This window comes from Strongylocentrotus purpuratus, unplaced genomic scaffold (genome assembly GCF_000002235.5).
Source record: "Strongylocentrotus purpuratus isolate Spur 01 unplaced genomic scaffold, Spur_5.0 spur5_contig_823, whole genome shotgun sequence".
Lineage (NCBI taxonomy): Eukaryota > Metazoa > Echinodermata > Echinoidea > Camarodonta > Strongylocentrotidae > Strongylocentrotus > Strongylocentrotus purpuratus.
Window position 1 is genome coordinate 488,211 of NW_022145528.1, and position 13,948 is coordinate 502,158.

The 13,948-nt window shown below is 38.4% G+C and overlaps 1 protein-coding gene across 1 annotated transcript in view; it reads left to right on the plus strand.

Annotated features, from left to right (window-relative positions):
- The window catches only part of LOC593978 (protein FAM49B), a 30,759-nt gene extending 17,943 nt beyond the window's left edge, over window positions 1-12,816 (plus strand). The window contains exons 2-10 of the mRNA XM_011684513.2: window positions 10-121; window positions 1,251-1,372; window positions 4,789-5,031; window positions 6,159-6,233; window positions 7,310-7,429; window positions 8,866-8,945; window positions 9,599-9,725; window positions 10,739-10,809; window positions 12,511-12,816. Coding sequence (XP_011682815.1) covers window positions 49-121; window positions 1,251-1,372; window positions 4,789-5,031; window positions 6,159-6,233; window positions 7,310-7,429; window positions 8,866-8,945; window positions 9,599-9,725; window positions 10,739-10,809; window positions 12,511-12,580 — 981 coding nt within the window. The 5' untranslated portion in view covers window positions 10-48 and the 3' untranslated portion in view covers window positions 12,581-12,816. The remainder of the gene's footprint in view (window positions 1-9; window positions 122-1,250; window positions 1,373-4,788; window positions 5,032-6,158; window positions 6,234-7,309; window positions 7,430-8,865; window positions 8,946-9,598; window positions 9,726-10,738; window positions 10,810-12,510) is intronic.
- The last annotated feature ends 1,132 nt before the right edge of the window (window positions 12,817-13,948 follow it).

The following is a 13,948-nucleotide window of genomic DNA, read 5'->3' on the forward strand; positions in this document are numbered from 1 at the left end:
TTTCTGCAGAAAGTTGATTGTTGTAGTCACACACCCAAGCCACACAGCATGGGCAACATTCTGAAACTGCTAGGACGGGATGAACCTCCAGATAACCCGAGAGTGTATATTGATTTTGAAGGTTAGTAGTTATACAAGTAATGTCAACAAATTTCTTTTAAAAGGATTGGGTATCTTTGCCTCAATTGTTCAAAGCGTGTTTTTAATCTGAAACTTTTTATGATTGGCATTAAATAGCACATTTGTTTTCTTCTTTATTTTTTTATTTTTTTCCAGAGGGGGGGGGGGGGGGGGGGGTATTCATTACACATATATACAGGTATGTATAAAAATGAAACAAATTTAACAAAGAATAACTGTATTTTTCCATATCTTTCTGTAGGATTTCACAAGGTCAAATACCTTACATAAATTAGAAGATAGTGTTATCCCATTATACGCGTAAATCAATCATTATAAATCATTTCCACCATCAAATTTCCTGTTGCTATAGATGATGAGCATAACAAAAAACAAATTTTATGACATTTATCCATGGGCACTTAAGTTATCAATGAACTGATGCGTTTCTACAGCACATGAAAAATTTTAATGAAGCAGTTTGCCCTTTCACTGCGTTCATAATGGATCAATAATTTTGCCTGGTTTCTATAAGTGGAGGAAACTGTGATTAATCACTGAGTTTCTATAGCATTGAATATAGCCTGTAGCCTGGAAACACAGGTGTAGGTCGAAGGAGTGCCCAAAATATGGAGGGGGTGGTAGGTCGAGGGATAATCCCCCCCCCCTCCCCCTAGCTATATAATTAACCCCTGTAGCCCTCCGTAGGCCCACCTGCTAATTTTCTTTAGGATTTCCCATCTTTTAAAGCCCATCTACACTAGGCCAGTTTGGCCAGGAGGGATTAGACTTCCCTGCAAGGTCATTGACAAGTGGTTATCCATCAAATCAGCTCTTAATTAACATAAGAAAAAGGGGACCATGGGAGACCAATGGTCACCGATTAGGCATTGTTTGCTATATAGAGGGCGCAAGTAGCCATAAGTAGTGCAGTGGGGCTTTAAACAATTTCTAATTTTTTTTTGGGGGGGTGGGGGTTGTTGTGGAAGATTCGCTTCTGTGAATTCCTATATCCTATTCACATTTAAATTTTAATGTTATTTGCAAAGATATTTTCAGTTGCTTTGAAAAAGGAAAATTATTTGACTTAGTACCCCCTTTTTTCCTTCTCTTTTGCTTGTGTTTCTTAGATGCTCAACCCACAGACGAAGAGAGGGAAGTTTTTGACAGGACGGCAGACATTCTCAAGGAGCTGGATAGTATTCTAGAAGATGTACAGAAATACAGCGGAGCAGGAGAAGAAATAAGACAGGTACATGTAGAACCTTAAAGGCCCACTGCACTACTTGTAGCTACTTGTGCCCTCTCTATATTAAACAATGGCTAATCTGTGATCGTTGGTCCCCCATGATCCTCTTTTTCTTATGTTAACTGAGAGCTGAGTTGATGAGATAACCACCTGTACAGTGACCTTGCAGGGCGGTCTAATCCCTCCTATAAACTACGGCAGATAAGCTTTAAATGCTGTAGTTTTGCCGCTGCATATCTGAACAAGGCTTAGGGTACGTTTATGCTCAGTTTTGAAGGCAGAATGAGCGATTTGAAACGCTCATCGTAATCGCAGTTCCACGGTGTACTGTTTATGCTCACTTCTCTGGCTCCTCCAGGCATCATTCTGGCTCAGAGCCAGAATCATGCCTGGAGGAGCCAGAGAAGTGCAGTGCAGAGTCTGCAGCTTGATTCGCACACCTGCACCTGCGCATGCTACGTTGACCCCTTTTAAACGCGTTTACAAATGATTGTGCGTTTATGCTTAACCAGAATTGCCGATTTCGCAGAATCGCCGATCGTAAACACATCTTTTTATGAGTTTACGATCGGCGATTATGATCGCTGTTTTTCAGTGATTCTACAAAAATGAGAAAGGACGCAAACGTGTTTTGAACTAAACACGTAACAGATGCCTCATTCTGGCCAGAAAAAGCTGAGCATAAATGTACCCTTACATGTACGTATGAGTCATGTCAAAACCAGACCTAAACATCACATTAGGATTATTCATAGACCATTGAACTCAAGCATACTGTTCAATCCAACAAGCGAACTCTTTCCTGAGCAAATGCTTAATCCCTGATGATAATCTTGAGTGTATTACCTGACTATAACTGTCTATAAACCATCCATGGGTTGACCTGACCTTGAACCCAAACTCCCACATCCCAGGCTTCCTTTTTACTTCCTGTGAGGTCGTTGGAGGTTAGATACAAGCCCAGGGCAGGAAGCCTTTAAAGGCATCGTTTAACAATGTTAAATATGAGATGCATGGCCCTACCTGTTATCAGTGTCTGTCATATGGTGCAATATTGAAGCCCTAGAATAATTGTGTTTCAAAATGATCAAGAAGTTCCTCAAAAAAGTAAAAGTCTTTGAGTGACCGTTTTTAACATACTCATTTTCCCCAAGAGACTGTAGTGTTATGAAAACTGTTAGGAAAATGCAAAATGAAATTTCGATTTGCAATCATAAATATCTTGATAATCAGTTAGGCGATCTGCTTGTAAAAGTCATGGGGTTCCTGACTGACCTAAAGATTTGTAATTATCATTGCAGTATGAGCTAAATCCAGGATTTTGTTTCAGAATCTGAGGTAAGGTTACCGGATCCCTTTAAGGTAATACAGGATCGCCAGGTATATACTCTCTGGATTTATTTCCTGAATTATGAAACCTTCAAAATGTAGAAAGCTCTCTTTTTGTATTGCAAGAAGCAATGCAGTAATACATGGACATTACTAAAGGCAAGTGATATGAAATATTAAGCAGCAAACCACTGCAGCTTTGGATCATGATTATATATTCGTACAATGTAGGAACTAAATATTCACAAGTAAATTCACCTTTGATTGACAGGTAGGGCATGTTAAAGCGAGACTGCACTACTTATAGCTACTTGCGCCCTCTATATCGAAAACAATACCTAAGCGGTACCCGTTGGTCCCCCATGATCCCCTTTTTCTTCCGTTATTGTAAACACAGAAATATTTGCGGTACTTTAATGTTAATGAAGTTCTCGCTAAAGTCGGTGTCCGTGAAAATATAAACATGACTTCTTATGCGTGTTCTGAACGAGCTGAATTTGGTGCAACACGAATTAAAGAACCAGCGAATATGTTTCGGGGTCGCTCAGCGCGAAAAATTAATCGCCGAAAATAACAGCATTTACAGTACTTGAGAGCTGACTTCATGAGATTTCCACCTGTCAGTGACCACGCAGTGAGGTCTAATCCCTCCTGGCCAAACTAGTGCAGACAGGCTCTAATACCGGAAGCATTTAAGGTAATAGCTAGGCCTTGTGTCTTGTATATACACGTGATTCACTTCCTTATTCAGTAAAAAGCAGAACAAGCTTGCTAAAAGATACCTAAGGGATCTTGGTGTATAGCCCCGTACGTATAGTGTTGTGCATGACATATCCAACTGTTGAACGACTGGAAATTAAAGATGAAGTTGAGTTCTGGTCATGCGATTGCATTGTGATAGAAACAGTGTGGAATCCACCAGAAAAGGTTGAACATCTAGCACAGGCCTTCTCAACTGGCGGCGTGCGCGCCACTTGTGGCGCTTGCGATCAGTCAGAGTGGCGCGCGGCTGTTCCAAACAAATAATACAAAATAAATATAAATGAAAAACAAAAATGAAAGAAAGAAAAAATTAAAAAATGATATTTTAAAATTAAAAAACTCAGCAAAATCAAAAAGTCACAGTCAAATTTGAGCACAACGTGTAAGCAAGCCATTTTGTTTGTTTGATTTTCACTTGATTTTGACATTTTCCGTGTTTATTGCACCAAAATAACTACATGTAAATTAACTTCCTGTGTAGATTTTAGCCAGGGATTGTATGAAATTATGATTGATGTTTTATGGAACAAAAAGGTGTTAATAATGCCATATCTGGGCCTTAAAAAAGCCTTAAAATCCACTAGCTTCTGCGGGCTTTGCCCCCTGGACCCCACCCGGTATCGGCTTGGTTGCTACGCTCCCTCGCAACACAGTCACCAAACATACAGGTTGGCACTTCAACCTCAATAAATTTTTGTTTTGGCACTTCTAATAAACTAGTTGAGAAGGCCTGATCTAGCATATAAGAATTTGTGTGTATTGCAAGGTTCTGAAATCATCAAAATGATACGAAATTTGACCAAGTCTTTGTAAAGTTACAAACACTGTACACAGAAAGATGTATATGGGACTACATGAACACATGGGGTAAAAATTCTACCCAGATTTTTACGATGTTACATGACATATTTAGAATATGAAGGCATTTGAAGAGCTATGCTTTTCAGGGAAGATTGTTGTCCAGGAGTTTACACTGATGGTTGGTTTAGTAAATATCTCACACAAAAAGTGTAAAAACAAGCAGTATTTTGCAGCTGAATGATAGTGAACGAAAAAATTCAGTGCATGGGATCCAAGTTGAGTTTAATATGTGCACAGAATTTAATGGTATCCTGAAGTTTCTGCATGTTTTGTTCCTACCTTGAACTATCTTCAAACTGTTTTTAGTACATGTACATTTCAATCCAATTTCAATGTTGAAAATACCATAAACATGAACAATTTCAATAGTACTAACTTTGAACTTCTCCTCTTGTTTCTACATAAACATTTAATTCGCACTCTCTTTCCCTCTCTCTCTCTCTCCCTCCCTCCATCCCGCACTCCAGGCCATCACATCGCCGCGGGACAACGACCTCCAGCAGCTCGCCTGGGGAGCAGTCTGCCCTCTGGTGGCCCGACTCAAGAAATACTACGAGTTCTCGATGAAGCTGGATAAGGTCAATCAGGAGCTCCTCAACGCTCTGTGCACCGGCACGGAATCCCCCGTACAGCAGCTGGAACAGAGGCAAGCCCTCGCGAAGCAGTTCGCCCAAGTCCTCCACTTCACACTAAAGTTCGATGACCTCAAGGTATGAATACACGGTTTATAAACGTTCTTGCATGATAACAATAACAACAGCAGTATACAAATAATACACAGCAGTGAGGGCATTAGTAAGAATTACCCACACAAGGTACCTTTGGAACAGTCTATAGCCGAAGGCGTTTGGACTGTTTCGAAGGTACCGAGTGTGGGTAATTTTACTAATGCCCGAACTAAATGATGTGTATTATTTGTTTTATAAGATGATGTTTTATTTATTTTATAAAATGATGTTTTATAACATGATTTTACTAATGACCGGTCATTAGTAAAATTACGTGTTAGGCAAAATAAATGCCTGGTCACGTGTACGCTCTCAACCAATCATTTGATTAGGATCTGCTTCATCATCTTATAACAGCTGATGCCGAATGAATGATGTTAATACCGGTACATAAGCCCATACATAAGCCCATACACAACACGTCTCGTTCATATTCCATTTAGCCATTTAGAAGAGTCTCTCTTGTGACAATTGCTCTGTTGACTTAAATTAGGCAAAGTACACCATGGAAACATTACATGAACAAATAAAACATGTCATTGTGGATACAATTAGGTTACCTCTGCGTGTGAAAGTCAGGGACACTTTGGGGTTGGGTTGCTGTTTTGTCTCGTTGCTTGTTTGCATAATAATAAAGTATATTACTGGTAGTCTTAACTCAAGAAGGATGGGGGTACCAGAGTGCATATGCTTGTAGGTAGTTCCATCAAAAGTTTAACCCTCTCCTGTATCGTCAAGTGACTTTCATAATTTGTATATACTGGGGGGGGGGGGGGGGGGGAGGGTGTTTCACAAAGACTAAGATCAAGTTTAAGTTGGACTCAACTATGGCCTATGGCAGGCCGTTCATTCCACTGTTTGCTCTCACCATTTACTGGCATTGGCCTCTCAAGTGACGTACAAATCATGGTCACACATCTACACAATTTTCATTTTTTGATAATTCATTATTAAATGTATCTAAGTCTATAAGCTATTTCTAATTGATAATCTACCAATTCCCAGCATGAAATTTAAATGAAAATTTATGTAATGCAGTGGACATGACCTGTACATGTCATGATAATACCGTCATTTATCCCTTTCTTTTGTATTTTTTTCTTTTCTAGATGACAAATCCATCAATTCAGAACGACTTCAGTTACTACAGACGGACATTAAGCAGGATAAAGATGGCAAATCAGGTAGGGCATTATAAATATACAGGGATGATGTGGTTGAGTGGTTTGTGCGCTTAGCTGGAGATACATAGGTCATGGGTTCAAGTCCCAGCACTACATTATTATCTTATTGCAGTTACATTGAGTTACTTTGCATCTTTTATTTGTGAATAAAGTACAAACATACTAGAATAGGTGAGTCCACACACATACGCGGATACCGATCCGATCAGGGGTGATCGGGTAATAATTTCCAATCGCCGATCAATTTTTTTTTCTCAAGTTTTTGGCTATCAAAAGGGACTAAATATCAACAAACATGGTCTACGACAACTCCAAATGACAAAATAATCCCAGCCATGAATTTTTTTTTGAGTATTTGATAGCCAAAAACTTGAAAATTTTCGTCATTAAAAAAAACAAAAGTACCTACATTATAATCCAAGATGGCGGCCCGCATGTTTTGCCTCTGCTCTTAGACCAATATTATTAATTTCAAAGTCATGAAAAGGCACTAAATATCAACAAACATGGTCTACAACAACTCCAAATGACAAAATAATCCCAGCCATGAATTTTTTATGAGCATTTGATAGCCAAAAACTTGAAAATTTTCGTCATAAAATTTTTTTTTTTTTAAATAGGCCGATTTTTTTGGTCAATCTTCCGATCCGATACCGATTAAAGGTGCGAGGGTGTCGTTCCGATCTTCCGATCCGATCAGAGCCCCAACTTACAGGATTACTTGTATAACACATATCACTAATACATAGAAAGTCTCTATGCGCTTAGAAAGGAAGGAAATATTAGAAACGAACATTTATGCCTGATACATGAAAACAATTAATTACACACAATGTAGGATTTGATATGAAATAATATCCCTATATGCTCTTTCATCAGTTAACCTCTTGAACGTCTATGTTTTAAATGGCGAATTCATGTCTACTAACAATTTAACCTTTTTGTATACCAGTATATTTTCTATTTGTGTGAGGAATCCACTCTGTATAATTTATTCAATACTCTGCAATGCATGTATCTACTGATTCTCGTCACCGTTTTTTTATGAATTTGCGTTTGTTTGCTTTTGTTTTCAGCCTGATCCTAATAGGGTAGCAGTGAACAATGAGATGGCCAATAAGATATCTTTATTCTACGCCCATGCCACGCCTATGCTCAAGACCATTGTAGATTCCACCATCAAGTTTGTCTCAGCGGTAGGTATTCTTTTCCTTCTATATTTAAAGATGAACTTGAGTACTGGTAATGATAGAAATTAAATTCCCACATATTCCAACAAAACTTACACTGAATGTTCAAGATTACAAATAAATAACATGATTTTGGTCGAAAATGTATAGGGGCTGAGTATTACGAGCATAGAAAGATAAGGAATGGAAACATCAGTCCCGGAAAGAAAAACAAACACCCTTACCCACAAAATCAACAATAAATACTTTTCAAACGGTCAAATTAAAAACACACCTTTTCATTCAAGTGTACGATGTGGTTTTAAAGCCCCTCTAAAGTGTTGGGAGCCCCAAGTTCACCAACAATTTGATGGCAATAACATAACATTACGAACCAGAGTAAAATAACACCGAGTTCCTATAGGAAATCCATTTATTCAGATGGTCATATCTGGTTTTCGATATTTGGACATTATTTTTTATGCTCTTTCTGAAAATGAAGTTCAAATTGAGAAATTCTAAAAATATTATTTTGATGACGTCACACTTCACCACTTTATTCCTATGGGTATAACATTTACTGTTCATACCATGTTTACAAACAGAGTGTGTTGCTCAAGGTGAGTCATTTGACACATCGTCTATTAGGTCCATACTTCATTACGCTTCCTGCATGTATGTTGCTAGAATGTCAACAGAAGGGGCTTTCTCCCCCCCCCCCCCCCCCCTCACCACACACCCAATCAAGTCATTAGTCACTTGGACTGGTGCCTGTTCCTATCTCCCCTCACCTAGCAGCACTCATTAGCTGGGCTATCCCTCCAAAGAACTGATTGGGCACCACGCCAGGTGTCTATAAATAGCTGAAACATAGCTTGTGTTGGTGTTGCGGAGGGGCCCTTAGACTTGTAAGAAGTGATAAAGTGCATAGCAATCAACCCTTCGACTTAGTGCATTGATCCGATACTGATAGCTATGCTTCATAATAATGTGGCTTTGTTATGGTTCATTGAATGTCTTTGTTATGTATGGTTCATTGAATGTGTTTTTTGATAACATATATCTTTTGAAAGCGAGGTATTTGTTGGGATTTGTTTTGCCTCATACTTCAAGCAAAATTCTTGTATTAAGGGTAAGGCATCAGGTGGGGTGGGAGGGTCTTAGTGACTGAAAGTAATCCACTTTAACTAAGCTACTGAGTATGGAGAGGGTGTGGGAAAGGGGTTTCTCTCATCATGCTCCCCCCCCCTCCCCTTTTCCTTTTCTTTCTATCCCTCTTCTTTAAAAAAAATGTCCTTCTATTGCCATGCGATCAGAGGGGGCACACACATATACATACATTATTGTAGTAATGAAAAGAAAGCAAAATTAAACAATTTCAAGTATTTTTGTTTTTGTTTATTCATTTCAAATCCACCGTGTTTATGAAAGTTCTCTTTCATCTCTTTTGTTTTCACTTTCAGAATAAAGAGGTCTGGTGCGAGAAGACTACAGATGTCCTCAGTACAATGGCTCAGATATGCAGAGTAATGATCGACAACCCGTAAGTACAGTGAACCCTGCTTCAGCGACCACCTGTATACAAAGACCACCACTTTATTTAAAATAAAAAAAATTGTTTCCCTGTGACAGGTGTTTCTCATTGACACATGTATTATAGAAACTTGTACGTAAAGAACACCTGTCTTTGAAGACCACTTTTCATGTTTCCCTCGAGCGGTCTTTATATACAGGTATCACTGTTATATTCATTCACCATCCTTATTTTTAATTCCGATTCCAATTTTTAATTCATCCTGTGTACCTGGCTATCCTAGAAATCAAAGAAAACTTGAACGAAATTAGTCCTCGTTTCCAGTGAGTGAATTTGAGAAAAACCACTCAAATATGAAAAGATTAAGAAATTGCTGCGTGATAGAAATGTTAATATTATTATTATGGTTAGAAATGTTGTATTGATAAATCATATATTGCAGTATTATAGAGAGATTCTAAATTTTAAATGCCAGTTAACATGATAATAATGATAGTAATATTGAACCCTGTACCTCGTGGTTCACTCTACTTATCCACTGGACCGCAACACCTCTATTACATCCACACCTGTATTCCTTTTGCAAATTGGTCCCCTTATAAGAACTTAGAAGAGAATGTTGCCTATTTTTAAGCTTATGTTTTGCTATGTGTCCTCTGCAGGGACTTTGTGGCTCGCTTCCAAGAAAGGAACACCGTTCTCTTCTGCCTGCGGGTCATGGTGGCCCTCATTATCCTCTACGATCACGTTCATCCTGTCGGAGCGTTTGACAAGAGCGCCCCCATCAATGTAAGTTTTTTTAGTTTTCTCTGACTTCGTCCAGATCAGGGGGGGTGTTTCACAAAGATCCTTAAAGTTAAACTTAACTCAAGTTGGGCTCATAAGTTATGGAGAGCCATTTGTAGGCTTTAAGTTAAATATATTCAAAAGCGAAAATTCAAGTATTTTAGACTTTTTATAAATTCCACATCAAAAACATGAAATCTCCTTAATAACAGAAAATCTGAATGTTTTGAATCAACATTTTATGTCTTTTAAAATAACTTTTACAAAATATTTTCATAGATGCTAATGGCTTTCCATAATTGTTAAGTCCAACTTAGCGATAAGTTCAACTTAGGATCTTTGTGAAACACCCCCCCAGAATTTTTGAAGAATAATTTTGTTTAAATTCTAAATTTTCAAGAGTGCTCCAACTCCCCCCCCCCCCCCCCCCCCCCCCCCCCCCCCCCCCCCCCCCCCCCCCCCCCCACCCCCCCCCCCCCCCCCCCCCCCCCCCCCACCCTTATCACTGTAAGTTTCAAGAGCCTACAGTTAAGCCGAATTTCAGCCTCTTGAGGCAAAAATTTGTTTATTGGCAATTATTTATTAGGTCAAACTTTATTTCATTGGAACTGATCGATTCAGAATTTGATCTAACGTGCCGTAGTGCATATACTTTATATGTATCTTCCGAAAACACAGGCAAAAAAATATCAATTGATGGATTGTATACCTCCAGCAAGCTATTTTCAAATGTACTGGTATAGAATAAGCTATTTATGTAGATCCATTGAGGGATTATTTATACACAGGTGTGCCGTAGTCTAGGTAAACAAGCGAGTTATTTCATAGACTGGTTTACATGTATATTGTCTCCCTTTTCTTTGGAAAAAGTTCGAAAAGTAACAAATGAAGGACCAGATAAATGAGTTGAGTAGATGACAAGGCGTATGAATGTTATAGTTATTCTGAGATGAAGTTTTGAGGAGGAAGCTTTTGTTGATGCACGTTAATACATGCTTTGATTTTTCTCTGTTCAGGTCAAAAGCTGTGTAAAAGTACTGAAAGATCAGGAACCAACAGAAGTTGAGCACTTACTCAATGCGCTGAGGTGAGAGGATAGATTATTGAGAAGAAAAAGGAAAAAAAGAAGAAAACAAATTGTTTAAAAAAAATATTAAAAACATATAATAAAAAAAAATATATAAATTTTTTTTTTTTTAAATATTTAAAAAATTAAAAAAAATTAAAATTAAAAAAAAATTTAAAAAAAAATCGCATTTTGAATGACGTATTACTCTACATAGTGTTTTGTCATTCTATCACACATTGTTTCCTTTAGTTAGAGTGATTGAAAACTAAATTTGAACTTTATTTTGTGATAATATTGTTTTTCCGTCAGACACGAGTTTTCACTCGGCCTGAACCTAAGTGTAATGTAGTCCATTTGTAGTATGTGTTCTTTATTGGGCCTATTGTGACATTGATAACTCACAAAAGATGTGTTTTGATAGTTGAACTGTGCTTAAAGTTTTTGTGGAGAAAAAGACAACAACCAGGAAATGTTGTTGAATCATAGTGACAACGCCCCAGTTAAATGGCTGTTAGCAGACACGTACAAGTTGATTTTGCCTTATTTCAGACCACAATCCTTGAAGAACCCTGCAATTTTATTTAACTATTTAAAAGCGGGACTGCACTACTTGTAGCTTCTTGCACCGTCTATATAGCAAACAATGCCTATTAAAGTTGATTCCCCATGGTCCCCTTTTTCTCATGTTAATTGAGAGCTGATTTGATGAGATGACTTCCTGTCAGTGACCCCGCAGGGAGGTCTATCCCTCCTGGCCAAACTAGTGCAGACAGGCTTTAAGACCATTCAGCATCTCCATAGGGCCTTAAAAAAGAGATGTTGTATTGCCCTTTGCGACTGACCCTAAAATCTTGATCTACAGTTTGGCTTTTTAAAAAAGTTTTTTTTTCTACCGTTTTTTAGGAAAAAAATGTATTTAAGCATTCAAAACTGAGAAATATCAGCCCAAAGAGGGAGTATTAAAAAAAAAGTAAAAAAAGTATTAAAAAGAAAGAAAGATTTCCGACCGACTGACAGACAGACCGACCCATGTTTTGGCACCTAAAGGGCCATTCAATATCTTTTTTTTAAAAGGCCTATTCCGTAGGTTGTTCCATCCTGGAGCAGACATCGATCCCTAGTTTTCCCCATGGCATCTCAATCAAGTAAAATAAAAAAATTGAGTCACAATGTTTATGTTTTCAAGTCAGATTGTGTTGCAATTTCCTTTACACTTTAGTAGTAGTTTGGGTCATTAAAGAGAAGGTTGAGTTCTGGGAAGAGGTGAAAAATAATTTGTGTGGAAGAACATTAGATAAAAACTGTTCCCTGAAAAGCATGGCTCTTCAAATGCCTTAATATTCTAAATATGGCATGTAACAGCATAACAATCGGGACAGATATTTATGCCACATGTTTGTGTAGTCCAATATACATCTCTCTGTGTGCAGTGCTTGAAACTTTGCCAAGACTGGGCCAAATTTCTTATCATTTTGATGATTCCAGAACCTTGCAGTACACACCAGTACTTATATGCTAGATGATCAACCTTTACTGATCAATTCCACACCGTTTCTTTCACACTGCAATCTCATGACCAGAACTCAACTTTATCTTTAAATGTGCAGTGACAGGTAATCATTGTGAAATCAAAATGTCCACCTCCGTGATCTAAAGCTCGCAGATCCATGTGAGAAACCTACCTGATTAATCATGGTTGGTTTATATCCTTTTCCCTAGGTACAACTCAAAGCACCTCAACGACCAGGACACACCAAATGGAATCAGAAAAGTGCTGCTTGTATCATAGGCGACACCGCTCTCCCCAGCATCGCCTTCGACATCGTCCTCGACATCGTCCTCGACGGCGTCATCGTCACGGTTTCTATTTTGTACAAAGCCCATTCATTCCTTTTTAGTATCCTCTGTATATATGTCTTTTTTGGAGTGGAGAGGAGAGGGAAAAAATGGAAAGGGAGAAGAAAAATTGGTATTAGAGAGTGAAATCTCAGGAAAAAATATTTAAAACTTAGAACAGCATCCAAATAGTGAAAGCGGGGCAAGGTTCGGGATAAATTGTTTCTCATTTGACGCACGATTCTGTATTATATCCTTTGTTAAACCCTGTAAAGATTGGTAACGCAGTGTGCCGTAATTGTTTTGAGCTTGCAGTTGCAGTGCTGTGATACAAACTCTCAAATAACGACAAAGTGATCCTTTTTTAATGGAAAGGGTCATGATAAAATAGTCTTTCTGATTTTTCCTATTTCTACCCTTAAAGGTATCCTTAGAAATCCTGCATTTCTATGAATTGGATACACCCATGTATTGACAAACAAATGTTTGAGTCCGGGGGGGGGGGGGGGGGGGGGGGGGGGGGGGGGGGGGGGGGGGTGTTTCACAAACCTTGTCATCAGTGACAAATGACAGTTTCTTTTATAAGCTACTTAAATCCTTGCTTCTGATTGGTTGTCAACAGATTTGTCACTGAATTTTGTCATTTGTCATTGAAAAAAGGCTTTGTGAAACGGGTCCCTAATGCTTGTTCAATACTATTTATTCTTACCTTCCAAATCAAATCAAACACCCTCTGTGGTGCAGAAACTCTTCAAATTGCAGCTAGAGTCTAAATACAGACTCGGTCAAATTTTATGGACAAAATCTGTAGATACCTCTCTTCTCTTCTCCCTATTTTTTGATGTGTACAGATGTAGTAAATTATAGTACAGGCATAAGGCTCGATTGTTACTGAGCTTTTGGAATGCAGTGATAGGTTAAGAATGTAATGTTTCTGAGGTAAGAAAGTAAGAACTGATGATTTACAATGTACATTATGTCTTCTAGAGAAGGGTGTTTGTTTTGGTTATGAAAGCAAGAGCGGGGCAAATTTTCGGCGTCGCAGGAGCTTGAATTATGAAGACTAATACCAGACTCAAACCGACTCCAGACCAACCAATTTTTGGCCATTATGTTATTGTTTGTTTCGGTCTCTTGTCGGTCTGGGGGCCGTTTCACAAAACTTGTCATCAGTGACAAACGACAGTCTTTGTTATAAGCTACTGAAATCCTTGCTTCTGATTGGTTATCAACAGATTTGTCACTGATTTTGGTCATTTGTCATTGAAAAAAGGCTTTGTGAAACGGGTCCCAGGTGTCCATCTTGCTGGTTTGGCAAAAG